Source organism: Trichosurus vulpecula, chromosome 5 (assembly GCF_011100635.1).
Source record: "Trichosurus vulpecula isolate mTriVul1 chromosome 5, mTriVul1.pri, whole genome shotgun sequence".
Taxonomy (NCBI): Eukaryota; Metazoa; Chordata; class Mammalia; order Diprotodontia; family Phalangeridae; genus Trichosurus; species Trichosurus vulpecula.
In genome coordinates this window covers 108,096,957-108,119,449 of record NC_050577.1, presented here as the reverse complement: position 1 = coordinate 108,119,449, position 22,493 = coordinate 108,096,957, and the positions used below count along the sequence as shown (strand labels likewise).

At 38.1% G+C, this 22,493-nt stretch overlaps 1 protein-coding gene across 1 annotated transcript in view; it reads left to right on the top strand.

Annotated features, from left to right (window-relative positions):
- UBN2 (ubinuclein 2) overlaps positions 1–22,493 on the top strand; it is a 100,137-nt gene that overhangs the window by 13,976 nt on the left and 63,668 nt on the right. Inside the window, exons 3-4 of the mRNA XM_036761042.1 lie at positions 16,814–16,912; positions 20,722–20,859. Of these exons, the coding sequence (XP_036616937.1) occupies positions 16,814–16,912; positions 20,722–20,859 (237 nt within the window). The remainder of the gene's footprint in view (positions 1–16,813; positions 16,913–20,721; positions 20,860–22,493) is intronic.

Sequence of the window (22,493 nt, the reverse complement as noted above, 5' to 3'; positions counted from 1 at the left end):
GTCCTTTCTGAACCCACAGTGACTCTCCATCTTCTAGGTGAAGAATGAGCCTATTAAGGAGTATTCTGGCAGGAATCTTGCTGGCAGTGATTAAGAAAGAGACCCCCCCCCACATTCCCTCCAACCCTCCCCCCCTTACCCCCCACCGTGGTTGTCATGGAATAACCTGTTTCCTTTTTCTTTATAGAGATGGACAGTAGAGGCATCCTTGAACTCCCGGGGGATGACTTCCTCTTGCCATATAAGCCAAAAAGTTTCTGCCCCTGCCTTGTAAATATCAGCTGGAAGAAAATCCGCACCAGTCACTTTGCCACATTAGAGGAGCCTAATGAAATTCAAAACTTCTTCAGTTGGAAGTTTGACTAGAAAAGATTGACTTCAACTTGGTTGAAGGTCCTTGTCTTTAGCATTGATTGATGACTGTCTATTGAGAACTCTATTAAAAGTGTTCAGCTGAGCTCCCCAGGATCTTTTCCTTATCGCTAATAAATATAGCTCCATCAGCACTGAGTAGTTGAGATGTACCATGTGTCTTTGGCCCATAGATAGCCTTCAGGGCATCAGAAAAGCTCTTTGAATTGTTACTATCAGTGTAAAACTGAATTTTATCTGCTTTCTTATTGAGCCAGGAATCCTGCATCTTTCTGAGTTTTGTTTGCACTTTACTTTTGGTCGAATTAAATGCTGCCTTCTTAGAGATGGATGAACTATTCTGCTAGTAAATACTATGGAGTTTTTCTTTTTCAGTTAGAAGCTTCTGAATTTCCCCATCATTTTTGTCAAACAGTTTTGATGTTTGTGAGTGTTCTGGCCCAGATGAGTAAATGCTGTGCTATACACCAGATCCCTGAAAGCTGCCCACTCCTTTTCTGCTCCACTATTCCCAGCTGTGTGTTGGCCAGCTTTCTCTCCAAGTTAGCAAAGAACTATTAATGCTTGGAGAAATGCTCTTATCTGTTGACATTAAGTCTTTTGGTAGTTGTCTTGCCTTGATGCTGCTGCTTTTGTTGAATGCGAATGTTTAGTTTGGAGAGCGTAAGTCCATGATCGATCCAGCACTCTCACATCCTGTCTGGCTCTTCTCTTTACAGTGATATAGTCTATTAAATGCCAGTGTTTTCTGTGAGGGTGCATCCGTGAAAGTTTATTGTGTTTAGGTGAATGAAGTCAGTGTTGGCGATGAGGTGGTCATGAAACAGCACAAGTCTTCAGTAGTAGTAAGTGACTGTGACTGCTGCTGTTGCTGTTTCCAACTCCATGCCTCCCTGCCAAATCTGATAGTCTGTGCCTGCTCTTACAATAAAATTACCCGGAATTACAAGCTTGTCCTCTTGGTATATTGATGACAAGAGTCTCCAGGTCTTCATAAAAGTTTTCTTTGACTTCATCGGGGTGGTGATGGATGGCGTGGCAATTTCCTGCAGGTGGCATTTGCATTGTCCTGAGTCTCTCAGTCACTCCTTTTGGTAAGCATGTAAGCTTGTTGACTAGATTAGTTTGATTGCAAAACCTAGGTCAGCTTCATGCCAGTCCCCTTCAGTTCACTCCAGTGTGAGTCCAGCTCTGACTTCATTGCCGGCCTTGTTTCACTCAGGGCTGCTATTTGGATGTGATATCTGCTAAGTTCTCCCACAGCAAGAGCTTTTAGTCTTTCAGGTCTATTGGATTTTGTGTTGTTCATAAGAGTGCTCACATTCCATGTACCATGGTGAGTGGAATCATCTTCACAAAAATTTTTGTACTTTTTTTTTGTTTCAGCCATAAGGTAGGATCCTCACCTGCTGTGGCAAGCAGGCCAGGGTTAGATGAAGCAGAAAATTTTTAGGGCACCTTTTCTAGCCCCTTCCTCATGCCAGGAGACAAACAGTGCAGTCCTTAAAAAAGGCTGCTCAAACACCTAGGGGGCTACCGAATGCCACAGCTGCTTCGGTCAGAAGACAACGCTATGACCTGTGATGTCTGTGTGCAGGGTTTTGACTACAGTTCCCAGTGTATCTGCACTTCTCTTCTCTCACTTGCCCGTTGCCACAGGACTTTGAGGTAGGTAAAAATGGCAAAATGGTATCGGTGATATCTTTTGACTCAAGCAGAAATTTGATTTAAGTGAGGCAGAGCTGCTCAGAGTCATTGGCTTCACTCTGTTCCAGTCATCACATTCCAGTGGCAAGACAAAAATCAAGGTGACTGGTGATGTCTCAGGATGCAGTGGATGATCTTGAAACTTCAGTGCCTAACCAAGGTCTAAGTACTCCATAGCACCTGCTTCAGCTGCCTTCATGGCTGTTGGAACAAATTGTTTTCATCTGCCCATTCTACCAGGGATAGTCTTCACATGCTTGGGGTAGACACCCATCTAACTCACCAATGAGTTTGAGAGCCCTCAGTTACCCTCACCCTGGTTTAGCTTGTCTGCTGAAATGGTTTACTGAGGTGTGGTGAGTGTGCGTGCTGTAGCTACTTGGAGCCACAGGTGGGAGGTAGGTGAATCAGACACCAGAGATTTTAGAAAGCAGCTTTGAAAAGGGCTTGGCAGCCCTCACACCAGAGGTGCTAGTTTTTCCTGAGCACCCTACAACCCAGTGCAATTAAAAACAAAATTAAATGTTTACTATTTGCTAAGCTAAAGAAAAAGATAATCCTTTCCTCAGGGAGCTTACAATCTTATTTTTAATGATATTTTTTTCAACATTTACATGTAAAAACAATTTTTAACATTTGTTTTTAAAACTTTTTATTTAGTATTTTATTTTTGCCTAGTTACATGTAAAAACAATTTTTAATATTCATTTTTAAAACTCTTGAGTTCCAAATTCTTTCCCTTCCTCCCTCTCAATACCCCTCATTGAAAAGGCAAGCAGTTCAATATAGGTTATACATATGTGGTCATGCAAAACATTTCCATATGTTGTGAAAAAAAAATAGACCAAAAAACAACTCAAGAAAAATAAAGTAAAAATAGTATGCTCTGATATGTATTCAGACACCATCAGTTTTTTCTCTGGGGATGGATAGCATTTTTCATCACAAGTCCTTTCAGAGTTGTCTTGGATCATTGTATTGCCAAGAATAACTAAATCATTCACAGCTGATCATTTTACCATATTACTGTTACTTTGTAAACAGTACAGTCACTTTGCACCAGCTCATGTAAGTCCATCCAGGTTTTTCTGAGAGCATCCTGCTCATCATTTCTTACAGCACAATAGTATGCCATCACAATCACATAGCACAAGTTGTTCAGCCATTCCCCCAATTGATGGGCATCCTCTCAATTTCTAATTTTTTATCACAACAAAAAAATCTGCTGTAAATATTTTTGTGTATATAGGTCCTTTTCCTTTTATAAATCTTTTTGGATACAGACCTAATAGTGGTCTTGCTAGGTCAAAGGGTGGTTTTATAGCCCTTTGGGGATAGTTCCAAATTACTCTAGAGTTGGATCTGTTCACAACTACACCAACAGTGTATTAATGTCTCATTTTTCTCATATCACCTCCAACATTTGTCGTTTTCCTTTTCTGTCCTGTTAGCCAATCTAATAGGTATGAGTTAATACCTCAGAATTATTTTAACGTGCACTTCTCCAATCAGTAGTGATTTAGAGCATATTTATATGGTCATAGATACCTTTGGTTATTTCATCTGAACACTATTCATATCTTTTGATCATTTATCAGTTGGGGAATGGGTCTTATTTTTATAAATTTGACTCAGTTCTCCATATATATTTGAGAAATGAGGTCTTTATGAGAGAAACTTCCTTCAAAATTTTTTTCACAGTTATCAATTGCTAACTGTATTTCCCTCCATCGTCCCCCCTCAATCCTCCCCCCATTTAGAGAATTTCCTTTTCCTCCTTAAGGGGGAGTCCCTTCTTGAGACTGTTCCTCTTCAAAAGTGTTTTGCTTTTGGCTACTACCTCCCCCAGTCTGCCCTTCCTTGTATCACCCTCCACTACTTCTCTTACCTCCTTCCCCTCCTACTTTCCTGTACAGTAAGATGGATTCTATACCCAATTGAGTGTGTATGTTCCATATTTGAGCCAATTCTGATGAGCATAAGGTTCACTTACTCCCCTCCCACTTTCCCCATCTTCCCCTCCATGTGCCTCTTTTACGTGAGATAATTTACCCAATTCCATCTCTCCCTTTCCCTTTTTCCCCAGTGTATTTCTCTTCCTTACCCCTTAATTTTATTTTTTTTTAGATATCATATCTTCTATTCAACTCACACCTGTGCCCTCTGTCTATATACACCTTGTAACTTCCTAATAATGAGAAAGTTTTTATGAGTTACAAATACCATCTTCCCATGTAGGAATGTAAACAGTTTAACCTCATTAAGTCCTTATGATTTCCCTTTCCGATTTGTCTTTATGTGCCTCTCTCCGAGTCTTGTATTTGAAAGTCAGATCTTCTATTCAACTCTGGTCTTTTCATCAAGAATGTTTGAAACTCCTCTATTTCATTGAATATCACTTTTTTTCCCCCTGAAGTATTATATTGAGTTGCTGATAGTTTATTCTTGGTTGTAATCGTAGCTCCTTTGCCTTCTGGAATATCATATTCCAAGCCCTCTGATTCTTTAATGTAGAAACTGCTAAATCTTGTGCTGTCCTGACTATGGCACAATATTTGAATTGTTTCTGGCTGCTTGCAATTTTCACTCCTTGACCTGAACTATGGAATTTGGCTATATTCCTAGGAGTTTTTGTTTGGGAATCTCTTTCAGGAGGTGATTGGTAGATTCTATCAGTTTCTGTTTTGCCCTTTGGTTTTAGAATATCAGGGCAGTTTTCCTTGATAGTTTCTTGAAAGATAATGTCTAGGTTCTTTTTCTGATCATGGCTTTCAGTCCAATAATTTTCAAATTATCTTTCCTGAATTAGTTTTCCAGGTCAGTTGTTTGAGGTATTTCACATTGTCTATTTTTTTTCATTCTTTTGGTTTTGTTTTATTGTTTCTTAATTTCTCATAAAGTCCTTAACTTATATTTGCTCAATTTCACTTTTCAAGGAGTTTTTTTTCGTTAGTGAATTTTTGTGCCTCTCTTTCAGTTTTGCCAATTTGGCTTTTCAAGGCATTCTTCTCCTCATTGGCCTTTTGTATCTCTTTTACCATTTGGCCTAGTCTGTTTTTTAAGGTGTTACTTTCTTTAATGTTTTTGTGTCTCCTTTACCAAGCTATTAACTCTTTTGTCATGATTTTCTTGCATCATTCTCATTTCTCTTCCTAGTTTTCTTCTACCTTTCTTATTTGATTTTCAAAATCCTTTTTGAGCTCTTACGTGGCCTGAGATCAATTCATATTTTTTTTGGTAGCTTTGGATGTTGGAGCTTTGACTCTGTTTCTTCTTCTGAGTGTGTGTTTTGATCTTCCTTGTCACCACAGTAACTTTCTGTGGTCAGATTTTTTTCTGTTGTTTGCTCATTTTCTTGACTTTGTGATAGATTTGTTTCCCTATTGCTTAATGTTATTCCTTCGATTTCTTTCTCTTCTCTTGTTGCTATAGTTAACATTTCTAGTACAGTATTGAATAGCAGGTGTGATAATGGACATCCTTGCTTCACCCCTGATTTTATTGAGAAGGCTTCTAGCTTATCCCTGTTACAAATAATGCTTTCTGATGGTTTTAGACAGATATTATTTATCATATTTAGGACAGCTCTATTTATTCTTATGCTCACTAATGTTTCTGAATAGGAATTGCCGTTACATTTTGGCAGAGGCTTTTTCTGCATCTATTGAGATAATCGTGATTTCTGTTAGTTTTGTTATTCGTATGGTCAGTTATGCTAATAGTTTTCCTAATGTTGAGCTAGCCCTGCATTCCTGGGACAAATTGTACCTAGTCATAGTTTATGATCTCTGTGATATAATGCTGTAATATCCTTGCTAGGATTTTATTTTAAATTTTTGCATGAATATCCATTAGAGAAATTGGTCTATAGTTTTCTTTCTCTATTTTTGCTACTTCTGGTTTAGGTAATAGCACCATAATTGTATCATAAAAGGAATTTAATAGAACTCCTTCTTTGCCTATTTTTTGAGATTGTTAATATAGCATTGGGATTAATTTTTCTTTAAATCTCTGATAGAATTTGCTCGTGAATTCATTGGCTCTAGGGATTTTTTCTTAGGTAGTTCATTGATGGTTTGTTCAATTTCTTTTTTTAAGATGAGGTTATTTAAGTATTTTATTTCCTCTTATGTTAATCTGACCAATTTACATTTTTGTAAATATATATATCCATTTCGCTTAAATTGTTACATTTATTGGCATATAATTGGGCAAAATTGCCCCTAATAATGGCTTAATTTCCTTTTCATTGGTGGTGAATTCACCCCTTTCAATTTTGATATTGGTAATTTGTTTTTCTTTTTTTTTTTAATCAAATTGACCACTGGTTTAGATATTTTATTGGTTTTTTTCATAGAAGCAACTTTTAGTTATATTTATTAGTTCAATGGTTTTCTTACTTTGAATCTTACTTACTTTGATTTTTAACATTTCCAATTTGGTGTTTAATTGGGAATTTTTAATTTGTTCTTTTTCTAGTATTTTTAGTTGCATGCCCAATTCATTGATCTGTCATTTCTCTTTTTTACTGATGCAAGCTTTCAAATATATAAAATTTCCCCTAAATCCTGCTTTGGCAGTATTTCATGAGTTTTATTATATTGTCTCATTGTCATTCTCTTTAATGAAATTATTGTTTCTATGATTTATTCTTTGACCCACTCATTCTTTAGGATTAGATTGTTTGGTTTCCAATTAATTTTCAATACATCTTTCCAATGTTTTTTATTGAATATAATTTGTATTGCCTTGTGATCTGAAAAGGATGCATTCAGTATTTCTGCTCTTTTGCATTTGTTTGTGAGGTTTTTATGTCTTAATACATGGTAGGTATAAGCGCCATGTACTACTGAGAAAAAGGCATATTCCTTTCTGTTGCCATTCAGTTCCAGAGGTCTATCGTATCTAACTTTTCTTTTAAGGTATTATTTTCTTCAGTGGTCTTTTGGACCTCCTTTTCCATTTGGCTAATTCTGCCTTTCAAGTCATTCTTCTCCTCATTGGCTTTTTGGAGTTTTTTTTTTGCCATTTGAGTTAGTCTATTTTTTAAGGTGTTGTTTTCTTCAGTGTATTTTTCAGCATTTTTTTGGGTCTCTTTTAGCAAGTCGTTGACTTGTTTTTCATGGTTTTCTTGCATCCTTCTCATTTCTCTTCCCAGTTTTTCCTCTACTTCTCTAACTTGCTTTTCCAAATCCTTTTTGAGCTCTTCCATGGCCTGGGAACAGTTCATGTTTTTCTTGGAGGTTTCTGTTGTAGGCTCTTTGACTTTGTTAACTTCTGTCTGTATGTTTTGGTCTTCTTTGTCACCAAACAAAGAATCCAAAGTCTGAGACTGAATCTGGGTGCGTTTTCGCTGCCTGGCCACATTCCCAACCAACTAACTTGACCCTTGAGTTTTTCAGCAGGGTATGACTGCTTGTAGACTAAAGAGTTCTATGTTCCACGTTTGGGGTGGGGATGTGCCAGCTCTGCCCCCAAGAACCACCAACCCGGACTGGGCTTAGATCTTCAGTAGGCTGTGCACGCCTGCTCTGATCCGCCACATAATTCCTCCCACCAGGTGGGCCTGGGGCCAGAAGCAGCAGCAGCTGCCCCAGCTCCCAGCTCCGTGTGGGATAGACCTCACCCAGAGACCATCCAGGCTGTCCTGGGCTGGAGCCCTGCTTCCCTCTGCTGTTTTGTGTGTTCTGCCGTTCTAGAATTGGTTCAGAGCCATTTTTCATAGGTTTTTGGAGGGACTTGGCAGGGAGCTCACGCTAGTCCCTGCTTTCCAGCCGCCATCTTGACTCCACCCCCGTATCTAACTTTTCTAAAATTCTATTTACGTCTTTTACTTTTTTCTTGTTTAATTTTTGGCTAGATTTATCTAGTTCTTAGAGTTGAAAGTTGAGGTCCCTCAGTATAGTTTTACTGTCTCTTTCCTCTCATTTAACTTCTCCTTTAAAAATTTAGATGCTATAACATTTGGTAAATATAAGTTTAATATTGATATTGCTTCATTCTCTATGGCAGGGCTTCTTAAACTTTTTCTACTCGTGATCCCTTCAGCGCTTCTTAAACTGTGGGTTGCAACCCCATATGGGCTCTTTATGGTATCTTTTAACAAGATCTAGTTCTTTCCTTATCTCTTTTAATTAGATCTATTTTTGCTTTGAGATCACAATTGCTCTCCTTGCTTTTTTATACATTAGCAGAAGCACAGTAGATTCTGCTCCAGCCCCTTATTTTTATTTTGTGTGTGTCTCTGTGCTTCAGATGTGCTTCTTGGAAACAGCATATTGTAAGATTCTGATTTTTAATCCATTCTGCTGTCCACTCCCATTTTATGGATGAGTTAATCCCATTTACAATTATGATATCTTAACTGTGTATTTCCCTCTATCCTATTTTTCCCTTGTTTATCCTTCTCTTTCTCATCCTTCACCCTGCCCCCCCCCAAGTATATTAATTCTGACCACTGCCTACCCCACTATGCCCTCTTTTCTGTCAGTGTCCCCCTTCTCTTATCCCTATCCCTTTTTACTTTCTTATAGGGTAAGTGAGATTTCTGTATCCAATTGAATGTGTATATTTGTAACAACAATGTTGCATGCTGCTACTGTGGCTGTGTAAGACCAACGATACCAGCATACAGAAGGGCTGCCAGCACAGGTTCTTTGATCTGCTTTTCTAAGGAAAGCAACTTTAAGGGGTTAGCAGTCTCACTTTAATCAAACATCTCATTCACTTAGTTCAGGGGGAAAAGCCAGCACCCTGAACTTCAGAGCAAATACAAACAGAAATTACAAGCATACTTTATATAAACAGAGCCAATAATACAAACCAGTCTATCCATAGCAGTACATAGTTACAAGAGAAGTACCAACATGTGGGTTTTTTTCAAAGCCTGGGGGCCCCTTAACAAAGGCTACCCAGAGTCTTGTCTGGTCAGATCCTACAACACTCTTCCACTGAGTGAGAACCCCAAATAAAAAGCTGACCTCTGAGTTTATATACCCTGATCAGGGTCAAAGGGCATCACAACCATGTGACTCAAAACCATGTGACACTTCTTTAGGCATCACAGCTGTGGGACTCAAACTTATGTGAACTAGGCTTTCTGGTTTCCTAAGCAGGTCATCAAATACTTGAGGATTTAATCAGAGAAACAAAGGCCAGCCTCTTCAAAGTCACTTGATTACTGTATTGTTCCGAAAGGAACCTTAATTATCAATACACGCCACCCCGTTCCTGGATCCTTGGCTTTATACAATCTAAATAGCCATGGATCCTGGAACAAATAGAGGCATTATTCATTGTGATCCTGTCAGGGAACTAAAGCATAACATTTGCAACTTAAGAAAACACACCATTTGGGGCAGCTTGGTGGTGCAGTGTGGAGAGCACCAGCCCTGGAGTCAAGAGGACCTGAGTTCAAATCCGGCCTCAGACACTTGACACATGTACTGCCTATGTGACCTTGGGCAAGTCACTTAACTCCAATTGCCCTGCCCCCCCAAAAAAAAATTAGAGCAGAAAACATACCATTCATGAAGTGTCATTCCCCAAAATACTTGTTTACAGTACAAACACCATCCACTTCTAGATTACAGCAAGTTGCACTCTTCTTTAGTAAATACAGAGTGTCACCAAGTAAAGTCCTTCTTGAGGGTGTATCCTTTTCCACACACTACCATTGCAGACTTCCTCCTGATACCCTCAGATATGAGCATGCTTTAATTAAGAAAGTCCCAATGCAAACAAAAAAGTCTAAAGAAAGTTCTCTTGGGGAGGTGTCCTCCCCACACTGCTCCAGCTCCCCACTTCCAAGTCCTGAGGAGCAGCTAGGTAACAAAGCCAACAGGGTGGGGTCCTTGGGGCGTCCAAGGCATTTCACCCCACCCAACATAGACAACTCCACCCTCCCCCTGGGTCCCAAACCTTCCCAGGAGAAGGCAATAAGAAAGTGCCTTGCTGCAAAGTTTCCATCTTGCCCCAGGGTTGAACTCCACCCTCCTGGGTTTGTGGTCCTCCAGCAGGAGCTAGCCGCTCATGGCTTCTGCCCCAATCCTGATGGAGGGAGCTCCCTGCTCTCCGTCTCACCTTTCCAAAGTTCTCGCATAGGCAGTCCTCCTCTTGGGCTGGGTCAGTATGCTGGCAGTCATTTGCTTGTTGTCTCACCTTACCAACTGCTGCTACCACGTCTGTATGGATGCCATCCTTCGGTTTTTCTCTTCACCAACCACTTCTGTCAAGTCTGTACGAAGGCAGTTCTCCCCTCCTGTTTAAAGGCTCCACATACAGTACAATCTCAGGACAGTCACCCCTCTAGCACAGTCTGGATCCGGGCTGACCCACTGAAGCCCCGGCTCTGGCCATTTCCAAGTCCCACAGCCACTGCTCTGGCCTGTCTCCTCCAGAGTGCTAGTGGGGTAGGGTGGGGCAAGGAGAGGTTATTTCCCAGGGCCCCTGCTCTAGGCACTGGGGAAACCACTCCTGTTACTGCTACCCGCCTGTTTTCCCTCAGGCCTCTGGGGCTCCACAAAACCATAGCCACCACAAGTATAAAGAGTAACCCAATAACTGGGAAGCATCCAACCACTATCCCGGTACCCCCAAACCCCATACTTTCCTTTTAATCTGCAGATGCTACCAACTACACCATTTTTGTAACAACAATGTTGCTAGCAACTGCTGTTTGGGTGTAAAGCCAATAAGCTTCCATTACACAATTTTAATTTTTAGGAATCATTTTCTTTAGTGAGATTTTGCACTTGTTTTTCTATTTGGTCTATTATGTTTTTTTAAGGAGTTCTTTTCTTTAGTGAATTTTTGTACCAACCTTTTCCATTTGGCCTACTTTGTTTTTTAAGGTATTATTTTCTTAAATGTTTTTTTTGCCTCTTTTACAAGAGGCAATTTTCGTTTCACAATTTTCTTGTACCACCCTCATTTCTTTTCTGCATCGCTCTTATCTTTCCAGGAATTCTTCTCAGACTTGGGTCCAATTAGCATTTTTCTTTGAGGCTTTGTTTGAAGCTGTTTTCACATTGTTGTCTTTTTCTGAGTTTATGTCTAATCTTCCCTAGCATTGTAGTGGCTTTTTTTTTTTTAAGTAGTAGTTCAACATTTTTTTGTTGTCGTTGTTTGCTCATTTTTCCAGCCTATTTCTTGACTTTGAACTTTATGTTAAAGTTGGACTTTCCTTACCTGGAGGTGGGGAGCCACTGTCCCAGACTTCAAACTTCTTTGTGCTACTGTTTTCAGAACTAGTTCTGGGCATCTGCAAGTTTTTGGTGCTTCTAAGCTGGTATGATCCTGGAAGAGACATGGTCAGTACCCTCCAGGTCTGCACTCTGTTCTTTACCAAAGAAGGGCCTCTAGTCCTCTGTAGCTGCAAGCACTAGAACTCTTTTTGCCTTGGAATTGCAACTTGTAGGGCCCCTATTCCCTTGTGACCTATCCTTAGAGTTCCTCTCTACCCTGGAACTGGGATCCAGAACTGTATATAGGCAAAAGAGTTGCAAATCAGTGCCAGCTATACTCAGTATCAGCAAAGGATCCCCTGTAATACTTCTGTCTGACCTGTTGTTGACCCCCCTCACCATCTCTTTGCTAAGAATTCTTGAAGCTGCTGCTACAGCCATTGTTGCTTCCACCACATGTGTGGGCCCCGGACAGGCTTTTAACCCCAGTGTCACAAACTTCTTTTGACCTCTTAAGTTTTCTTAATTTGGAAAAATTTCTCACCATGACCTTTTGTTGGTTCTGCCATGGCAAAGTTTGATTTGTGGCATTATTTTGAAGTTGTTTGGAGGGGAATGTTATTTGGTTGTGTTGCCTCTAGTCTGCCATCTTGGATTCCTGGATATATTCTTAACAAAGCAGATCCTCTTAAAAGTGTATATAAATTCACTTACATTTAAAATTCTTAGGTAGAAAAAGAGACATGTGAGCATCACATCTACAATTAACTATCATACTCCTTGAGCAGAGACAGGACAAATTAGGAAACACTATTCAAAGCCAGCCTGAATTTTCACAAAACTCCAGAGGGTCATGTCATGCTGTCAGATAAATGATGATAAAATACATGTCTTCTCAAGATGTAGAAACAGTCTGGAATACATTTGAAAGGACTGGTATAGAATACTCAGAAAAATCAAATTTCAGGACAGTGCAACAGGAGAATCATTGTTTCAGGTGTTAATCCAGGAAGTCTTCAGGATAATGGCTAGTGCTTGATTCTGAAGAACTTGGAACATCCTATTAAGATGATAGATCTAAAGTTAGAGGAGAATGTAGTTAAACATTTTGACTTTCCAGATGTGGAATTCAAGGCCTGGAGAGGTTACGTGGCTTATCCAAGGTCACATAGGTAATGACATGCAGAACTAGCTTTAGAACTTAAGTTCTTTGATGAAAGAAGTTGAGTATGTTATCAGAGCTCTCTCAGCTTGGAGGGGTTTCAGACTTTACATCCAAATGGCTTTTTAATCAAGCTTTCTATAAATTTTTTTTTCTGGGCAGAGCCCAAGATGATGGAGAAAAGGCAGAAAGTTGCCTGAGCTCTGCCCAGTTTTCTTTAAAACTCTAAATCAAGCCTCAAAATGAATTCTGGAGCAACAGAACCCACAAAAGGACAGGATGAAATAATAGCCCAAGATAACTTAGAAGGACTGCAGGCAAGGTCTGTCTCACTTGGGTAAAAGGGGAGCACAGCTCTGCACAGGCAGTGTCCAGGCAAGCCAGCTAAAGGCTCCTAACCCCAGCACAAATCAGCAACTGAGGTCCTAGCTCAGTAGGCCAGCAGCACAGCTGGCCAGCTGTAAGGCCTCCAGCCCCAGCACAGCCATTGAGCTGCCAGCCTCAGAGCCGATGGCACAACAGGTGGGCTGCCAGCCCCAGTGGCCCCGGTGCAGCAAACCAATGATTAGGCCACTGGCCCTAGGCACAAGAAGCTTGGGACAGAATACTTCTCCTGTGCCCTAGGATCAGAGTTTAAAAGTCATGAAATAGGCTGGAAAATGAACAAAAAACAAAAAGCCCTAATTATAGAAAGCTGCTATGGCAACAGGGAAGATCAAAACACAAATTCAGAAGAGGATGACAGTGTCAAAATGCCTACGTGTGAAGCCTTAAAGAGAAATATAAATTGGTCTCAGACCCAAGAAGTCCTCTTGGAAGAGCTCAAAAAGGATTTTAAAAATCAAATAAAAGTAGAAGAAAAACTTTTTAAAAAAACTTTTTCTTTCTGTATGTTTTTGCTATGTATGAGATGTTGTGCAGGTGAAATTAGTAGCAATTGTTTCTGCTTTGGCAACTTGATACTTATTATAATCTTTCATTATATACCACTATAAGATTTTATAAACAAGTATAATATAAAGTGGTGTTGCCTGTGGCTGCCATTTTTCTCCTCACCTGGCAGAGGATCACGTATGTACTAGATATGGTAGTTTCTAGACTTTTTGGTCTCCTTATTGTGACTGTTATTTTATGTTGTCTAAATTTTTTAGGAAATGATGATTAGGTTAATGTCTTTCATTTTGTCATTGTCCTTTTTTTATATTAATAGATTATTTAAACAAGGTTAAAGTTGTTTAAAAGGTTTAAACAGATGAGTTTATCGTTTGTCCTAGAGGCAAGAGGCAACCATCAGAGCTTCTAAGGAGTGGCATGAGCATACCTGTTTGTGATTGAGGAATATGATTTGGCAACACTGTGGAGGAATGAATTGGAGACAAGAGATACTGCAGGCAGGGAAATACTTTGGAAGCTGCTCTACCTCAGCTACATACAGAGGGGTGATATTCTTAATCATGCAGTCATCCATAAGTGTTCCACTTCTCTGTTCATAAATAAATTCAGATATTCCTCTATCTGATTAAAATCTTTTATCATTCTATCTTTCCTTATAAACCTGTAACCCTGTCTTCATCTTCATTGTAACCTCCAATCTCTCCATCCCGCAAGTCTTTCCAAAGGCTATCCTCACTGCACTGCTTACACTGAACCTCTCTCCTCTGTATCTCAGCCTCCTGGTGAATCAGTCAACCCCACCTCTTATTGTGAAAGCAAGTAAAAGAAATTCCTTCATTGGCCATGTGGGGGCGGGGGGAAGCTTTCATTCTGCTCTTGAGCATCTTTTTCGTCAGCTCTACCAGGAGGTGGATATAATTTTTTTATTGTGAATCCACTGCAATTGTGATTTATGATTGTGTTGATTAGAGTTCCTAAGCTTTTTAGAGTTGTTTATCTTTAAATATTTTATTGTATAAATTATTCTCCTGGCTTTCTTCCTTTCGCTTTGTATCAATTCACACAAATCTTCCCAGGTTTCTCTGAAATCTTTGTTGTCTCTACAGCACAAAAATATTCCATCACATTCTTTCAGCCATTCCATAGTTGTTGGGCACTCCATTAGTTTACAGTTCTTTGTCATCACAAAAAGAGCTGCATGTAAATATTTTTTAATATATATGCGTCCTTCTCTCTTTGATCTCTTTGGAATATGCACAGTTTAATAATAAATTTTGGGGCACAGTTGCAAATTTCTTTCCCGAATGACTGGACCAGTTTACAGTTCCACCAACAGTGAAGTAATGTACCTGTTTTCCCATCATGGTTCCTCCAGCACTTGTCACTTTCCATTTTTGTTAACTTTGCCAATCTTATGGGTATAAGGTGGAATCTCAGAGTTGTTTTAATTTGCATTCTCTAATTGTTAATGATTTAGATAAATTTTATATGGGTGTTGATAACTTGGATTTCTTTTTCTGAGAATTGCCTCTTCATATTATTTAACTATCAATTAGGGAATGGCTCATATTTTTGTAAATTTGAGTCAGATCCCTACATATCTTAGAAATGAGACTTTCATCAAAGAAACCTTCATCAAAGAAACTTAACTGAAAAGATTTTTACCCCATTTACTTCTCTTCTAATTTTAACTGCACTGGTTTTATTCATGTAAAACCTTTTTAATTTTATATAAACAAAATTGTCCACATTACCTTCTGTGATCCTCTCTATTTCTTATTTGGTCATAAACTCTTTCCCTTTTCATAGATTTGGCAAAGAATTTCTTTCTTGTTCCTCTAATTTATGAAATCACTATATCTAGACACATACCCATTTGGAGCTTCTGTTGGTATATGATATGAGGTGTTGGTCTTTATGTAATTTCTGCCAGAGCACTTTCTAGTTTTCCCAATAGTTTTTGCTTAATATTGAGTTCTTGCCCCAATAGCTGGTTTCTTTGGTTTTATCAAACACTAGTCTGTTGTGTACCTTTGCATCTGTATATTGTGTACCTAATCTGTTCCGCTATTCAGCTTTTCTGTTTTGTTTTTTGTTGTTGTTTTTTCAGTCATGTCCAACTTTTCATGACTCTATTTTGGATTTTTTTTTTTTTTGACAAAGATACTAGGGTGATTTGCCATTTTCTTCTCTAGCTCTTTTTATAGATGAGGAACTGAGGCAAACAGCATTAAGTGACTTGCCCAGGGTCACAGAACTATTCGGTGTTTAAACTCAGGAAGATGAGGCCCAGCACTCTATCTATTGCACTACTTTTTTGCTTTAACCGGTACCAAGTAATTTTGCTAATTACTTCTTTGAAGTATAGTTTATGAATTGGTACTGCTAGACCTCCTTTGTTTCCACTTTTAAAAAGCTAATTCCCTTGATATCCTTGACCTTTTGTAAGAAACATGTTCTCATGGGGAGGAGAAAAGGGAGGCTGTGTTTTATACATGGACCTATGGTGTGAAGATAGCCAGGAAGTGGGGAGAAGGCTCTGGTTCTAGGCAAGATAATAAAGCAGAAACTTACATGTATGAGTCAGGGAGCCAGTGGAGTCTAGGTTGGGAGTCGAATAGGAAGGAACAAGATGTTCAGCGTGTGGGTAGCGAAGTCTTGAATGAAATCAGGCAAGCTAAGAGGTAGAAGTAAAGAGGGACTGCACCAGTTGTATCAACTTTGTATTTACTTAACTGTGTAGATGTGGTAGTCCACCCACTAGAAGTAAGCTAATTGAGAGCAGAGTCTGTTTTATTTTATGTTTTTGTATTTCCTAGCACATTAGTCAGCTCTTACTGTTCAACTGAATTGAATGGTAAGATTTTTGATTTTTTTGTCAACAATATATTTAAATTTTTTGTGTGTTTTCAGCTAGAGTGAATTGGTAGAATAAAGGAGAGGCACAACTTGATGGAATAATCCTTTCCTTTTTTTAGCTTTGAATGATGTTGATGGGGCTTTGCTCTAAAATTTGTCAGCAGTGATTTTTTTTTTTTAAATTTTAGTTTGTGATGATCTTTTTCTACAGTTTCTGTCACCACTTTTCTTCACCTGAGTGCTCTGCTTGAAGCTTCCTTTCCTTCACTAAGCCTGGAGGCACTAGGTTTCTCTAGACTGGTTTTTACTTAAGAACTCAAGACTTATTCCTTAAATACTGTTCCCCAAATTCTGGTTTCATGATGATGTACAAATTTGTTTTTGTTCAGCCAGACTTTGACTGTAATCCTGGATTTGTAGGATATTATTTTTCAGAAAATGTTTAAATAGAAAATAACAGATTTTTAAATGTATGAAATAATTTTTACTCCACACTAGTAAGCCAGGATTGGAAGACTTTGTAAAACCATTATCTGAAAAGTATAATAATAGATGTAGGCTTATTAGGATTTTTAAAAATTCAAGGTAATAAATGTGGAACTTGACCTCATTTAACTTAATTTGTTTTTTGCAGGGTGTGAAATCTAAACACCGGAAAGATCGGCCACAAGATCTAATCGATATAGGTTTTGGCTATGATGAGACAGATCCTTTCATTGATAACTCAGAGGCTGTGAGTAATTCCTTTTTTTTTTTTTCAGATATTTTATTGTTTCCATAAGTTTTAGAAGTTTCACTCATGAAATACGACTTTTTTTTTAACATTTTGCATAATCATCCTACTGATCAGATCCTGGATCTTAGTTCTAGAGACAAATTTCTCTCTATTAAAAAAATCATCCTTCCTGTGGTTGAAGGCTCAGTCTATAACTTCCAATTTCAAGACTTAACTTTTACCTAGGAAACTGTTCAAGTGGTTTTTAATTCTGAAAGAGTGGCCCTATCAAAGGCATATACAGTAGCACCTGAACACTATACTTTTTCACAGTGCGTATTCTTCATGGTAGAAAATCCTTAAATGACTCATGGAGTATTAAGTGACCATATTTAGCGAGCAAATATATGAAGCTGGATGTGATGGAGAAAACCTCTTTTGCCATAACTTCACTTAAAAGAAGAATTATTAACCTAAAAATTGTATTTTTAATATATTTTTCGTCACAGCTCTGCCTCACTTAAATTCATTTAACTTGCAAGTCAAGACATCACTCTCCCGATGTCATTAGTCCTCTTCAAGAATGAAGGACAAACAGCAACAATATGTATTTTAATAAGCCGTCTTGGGGAGGCAGATATTGTCAGGACACTTTCCTCCTCCCAGTTATCCTTGATTACTCACTCATATTACCCGCACATATTTAATCTTTTGGCAAATCTTATCTTTTCCATCTTTACGACTTCTCTAGTATATATGTCTCCTTTCTACTCACATAGCTGCCACCTTAGTATCGGTTCTTAAGCACCTTACTCGTGGAGGGTTGCAGCAATCTTCTGATTGATCTTCCTGCCTCAAGTTTTTTCCCACCCCACTCTATCATCCATTCAGCTTTCAAGCTGATTTTCTTGAAACATTGTTCTTATCATGTCATTTTCCTACTCAAGAGCTCCAGTGGCTTCCTATTATCTCTAGAATAAAATATAAAATTCTCTGTCTGGCATGGAAAGTGCTTCAAAACCTGACCTTTCCAGTCTCCTTAGACTTTATTTCCTTCCATGTACTATTATAATCCAGTGATATTGGCCTACTTTTAAGTTGTTAAAACTTCTCTTTTTTTACATAGGCAAGTCCTATTTGTTGTTCTTTTTCAAAATGTAGGTGAAAAAGTTATCTTTTAATCAGATCTTTACTTCTGCTATGTGTTAGCTTTTCATATAAAATTTTCAAGAAGTTTATTTCAGTCTTTAAAAATTAAATTTCATTATTTATCATCTTTGCCAGAATCCATTGCTTTACTTCTGTTGAGCTTAACTGTTACTCTCTTTTTTGTCTGCTGGATTACTTTTTCAAGAATTGACATTAGTCCTTGCTCTGATGCTTTCCCACGTAGCTGTCCAAATCTAACCTTCTGTGTAAGGTAGTATTCTATTTCTCTAGGTTTGTTTGTTTGTTTTTTTATAAATGTTAAATTATTTAACTTGACTCAAGCTGACTGGTCCAGAACTTGAACTGGAATATTGTTTCTCATTCCTATTTCTCTGTGTTTTGCCTGCTGTTGCACAGTCACCAGAAGAATCTCCGTGCTTCATTTGCATCTCTTTTGACTTCTGTTTCCCCAGTGTCCACCCTGGCAGGTTGTAGGGGAGAAAGGCACAGCTTAAGACTGAACATTGAAAAGACCACCAACCTTTTTGCTGTTGTTCACATAAGACACTCCATCTTCCAGCTATTTCTTTTCAGAGACTGTCCCCCATGTCTCGAATGCTCTCCTTCCTTGTATTTTTTCTCTACTTCCGTGTCTGTCTTGAAGACTCAGTTCAAATCACACCTTCAGCAGGAGGTCTTCCTTTGGAGACACTTCCCGTTTGTAGTGTATACTGTATGTACATACTTATTGTGTGTTGTTTTCCCCGTTAGACTGTGAACTTCAGGGCAGGGATATGGTTCGAATCTTTGTAACTCTAACACTTAGCACATAATAAGAACTTAATGAGTGCAGTGATTAATTGCTTCCATGTTGAGAGACATTGGTTTATTCAGGTTTTCCACTCACTTGGAAATAGCTTCTGGTTTTTTTTCCATTGATCATTTTATTACTTGTTGAATTTTTCTCATCGTAGTGTTTTCATTTAAATAATTTCATTCCTTGTGTATGCTCTTCTCTTGTTTCTGTTTTCCCTTCTTGTATCTATCTATCTTTCTATCTAATCTGAGCCTTCAAAAGTTTTTCTGAATTTCTCTGGTTCATTGCTTCTTATCCCATAATGATATTCCATTACCTTTAGTTAGTTCAGAGGTCAGTGACAAAAAGAATACATACAGTAAAATAGTTGTAGCAGCACTTTTAGGTATAATAAAGGCATGGGAACAGTATCTCCCTGATTTGAAGAATGGCTAGACAAATCATGATGCATGAATTTAGTGGACTGTTATTGCATTGTAAATGACAAAAATAGTGAGAAACTATGGAGAATCATGAGAAAACTTGATGCAAAGTGAAGAAAGCAGAACTGGGAAACCAATATACTTATTGATTACAAGCTTGTAAATGGAAAGAATAGCAAGAAAATGGAATTTGTAGTTTTAATATCCAAGGCTGGCCGAGAAGAGATAAGAAAATATACTTCTCTTACTCCTTTGCATTGGGGGTAGACTTTACTTGCAGAATCCAAGTAATTTTTCTCCTTAATTTAAGAGAAAATCTGAACTTTCCTTCTTCCAGCTTTCATAGTTCAGTCTCTGAGCATTTTTAAGTCAAAGACTAGAGGACCTGAAAGGACCTTTAGTAATAGATTGTTGGAAATCCCAAAAAAGAGTTTTTCTGCCGTTAATAGCTGTTTTTCTTTAACTACCAGCCTCATTACTTTTCTTAGGTCAAGATGGACCTCTTTTCTGTCATTTTTCTAATCTGATAATTTAATTCAGTACTAGATAACCTGAGAAATAAAGTCAAGTATTTTGAGTCATACCAATACTCTGTATTCAGTTTCTGGACCTATAAGGCCTCATTACTATTGTAATTATTTATTATGGTCTTTAGACACACAGGTTTTGTTTTTTTTGTTTTTTTTTTAACAATTTGTTTTAAATTTCTTTTAGTCTAAAACATATGATCTTCAAATTCTTAGGAAAAGGCAAAACAATTTCACATTATTTAATGTCTTAGTGCACTACAGTGTCAAGAGCATTGGCTTTGGAATTATAGGACCTGGGTTCAAATTCTGCCTCTGAAACTTACTACTTGTGTGACTTATGTCAAAGTCATTCAACTTTAGGGCTTCAGGTTTCTCATTTGTAAAATAAAATCATTGTTCTAGGTAGCCTATGAGATTCCTTCTGGTTTTATATATATATATATATATATATATATATATATATATAATTCTATGGTCAATGAACTGATGAAATGTCTTCTTTGTATAGCATTTGGTCACTTGTTGTTTGAGCTTTCAAGTTTGAATTTCCCGTCTGAGTCATCTATTGTTAGAAACAGTATCAGTATTCCTGACAACTTTATTAATTATTAGAGCTTAATTCATCCTATATATTCTGGGAATTTCTATATTAACAAGTATAGGATGATAATTTTCCTTTCAATTGTACAGATTTTCTGATCTTGACCCAAAGGCAGTGAATTTGTTCTTATACACAGGAGACAGTAAAAAATAGATTAGACTGTGAAACAATTATCAGCATTATTTTCAGTTGTAATATTTATAGTTAGCATTTGAGGAACAAAGTGTGATAGTATATTGAATGAATTTTTAAAATTATGTAATAAAGGGTAAAACATGCTCTGAATAAATCCTTATTTTTCTATACAGTATGATGAATTGGTGCCTGCTTCTCTAACCACAAAATATGGAGGATTTTATATCAATACGGGTACACTACAGTTCCGCCAAGCATCAGATACCGAAGATGAAGATTTTTCAGAGAATCAAAAGCACAGGTCACCTAAAGTAAGAGAGTTTATAGATTTACAGCACTGATATCATACAAGTAATAGATCATACAATAATGAATCATACAATTAATAGATTAAAATATTGTAAATTTACTTGTGTTATATAAATAATATGTTTAAGAAAGTAAAATGCTGGGGCAGCTAGGTGGCGCAGTAATTAGAGCACCAGCCCTGCAGTCAGGAGGACCTGAGTTCAAATGTGGCCTCAGACACTTGAAATACTTACTAGCTGTGTAACCTTGGGCAAGTCACTTAACCCCAATTGCCCTGCCTTCCCCCTCTCCAAAAAAAAAAAAAAAGGCAGTAAAATGCTAATCACTTTAAGGCCAATCTGTAAGTAAAAGATCTTTCCTGTCCATTGAATAGGCCAACAAAGGGAGGCCTGATTAGAGGCAGGCCCACACCTTTGTGATGCTGATCAGGGATTAAAAAACTCTTCCCATCCCTTCAATAGACCTCTGGTGGGTCCATCAAAGGGAGGCCTGATCAGAGGCAGGCCCATACCCTTTTGCTAATTAGGTGTGAGGCCCTAGGCCCCACACCTTTTTGCTAAGTAGACTCTGAGCCCTCAGGGCCCTGAACAGGGTATAAGAGCTTGAGGTTGGTATTTTGCATTTGGATGCACACTCATTGAAAGAGTATTGGTGATGAGAATCTGGGTAAGCTGTTGAAGCAGCGCCCCCCCCCCCCCAACTTTGAAAACCCAGATGTTGGTGCTTCTCTGGTAACTATGTACTGTGATTTGGTTACACAGAAATGTTGATTGTTTATATTGTCTCTGTAATTTCTGTTTGTATTTGTTCTGATGTTCAGGGTGCCGACTTTTTCCCCTGAACTAAGTGAATGATATATGTATGTTTGATTGAAGTGAGATTGTAAACCCCTTAAACTTGCTTTCATTAGAAAAGCAGATCAAAGAATCTGTGCTAGCAGCCCTTCTGTGTGCTAGTGTTGGTCTTACACAGCCACAGTAGTGGCAAGCGGCATTGTTGTTACAATTACATATATTTTTGTCACTTTAAAGATGTATGATTTGTGAAGGAACTTCCTTTCACTATAATAATAATAGATAATGTTTAGGCAGCTAGGTGGTGCAGTGGATAAGAGTTCTGGGCCTGGAGTCAGAAAGTCCTGAGTTCAGATTCCATCTCAGACACTTTCAAGCTGGGCAAACCACTTAATTTCTGTCTACCTCAGTTTCCTCAACTGTTAAATGGATATAGTAATAGAACCCCATATCTCAGGGCTGTTGTGAGGATCAAATAAGGTAGTATTTGTAAAAAGTTCTTAGTACAGTAAACTATCATAAATGCTAGCTTTTATTATTAATGCTTTAAATTTTTTAAGGCACTTTACATACATTGTCTTATTTGATCTTCATAACAACCCTAATTATGTACTATTATTATCCCCATTTTAGGATGAGGAAACAGGGACAGAGACTAAATGACTTTCTCAAAGTCACATAGATAATGTCAGAGGCTGGATTCAAACCTCCCAACTCCAAAATAGACTTCTGTGAACCAAGTTTATTGTTTTCTTCTTTTAAAACTTTACTTCTATCATGCAACATCTTGTATTGGAAATAAGGCTGAGTACTTGTTATATCCCATCTGGTCTGTGATTTTT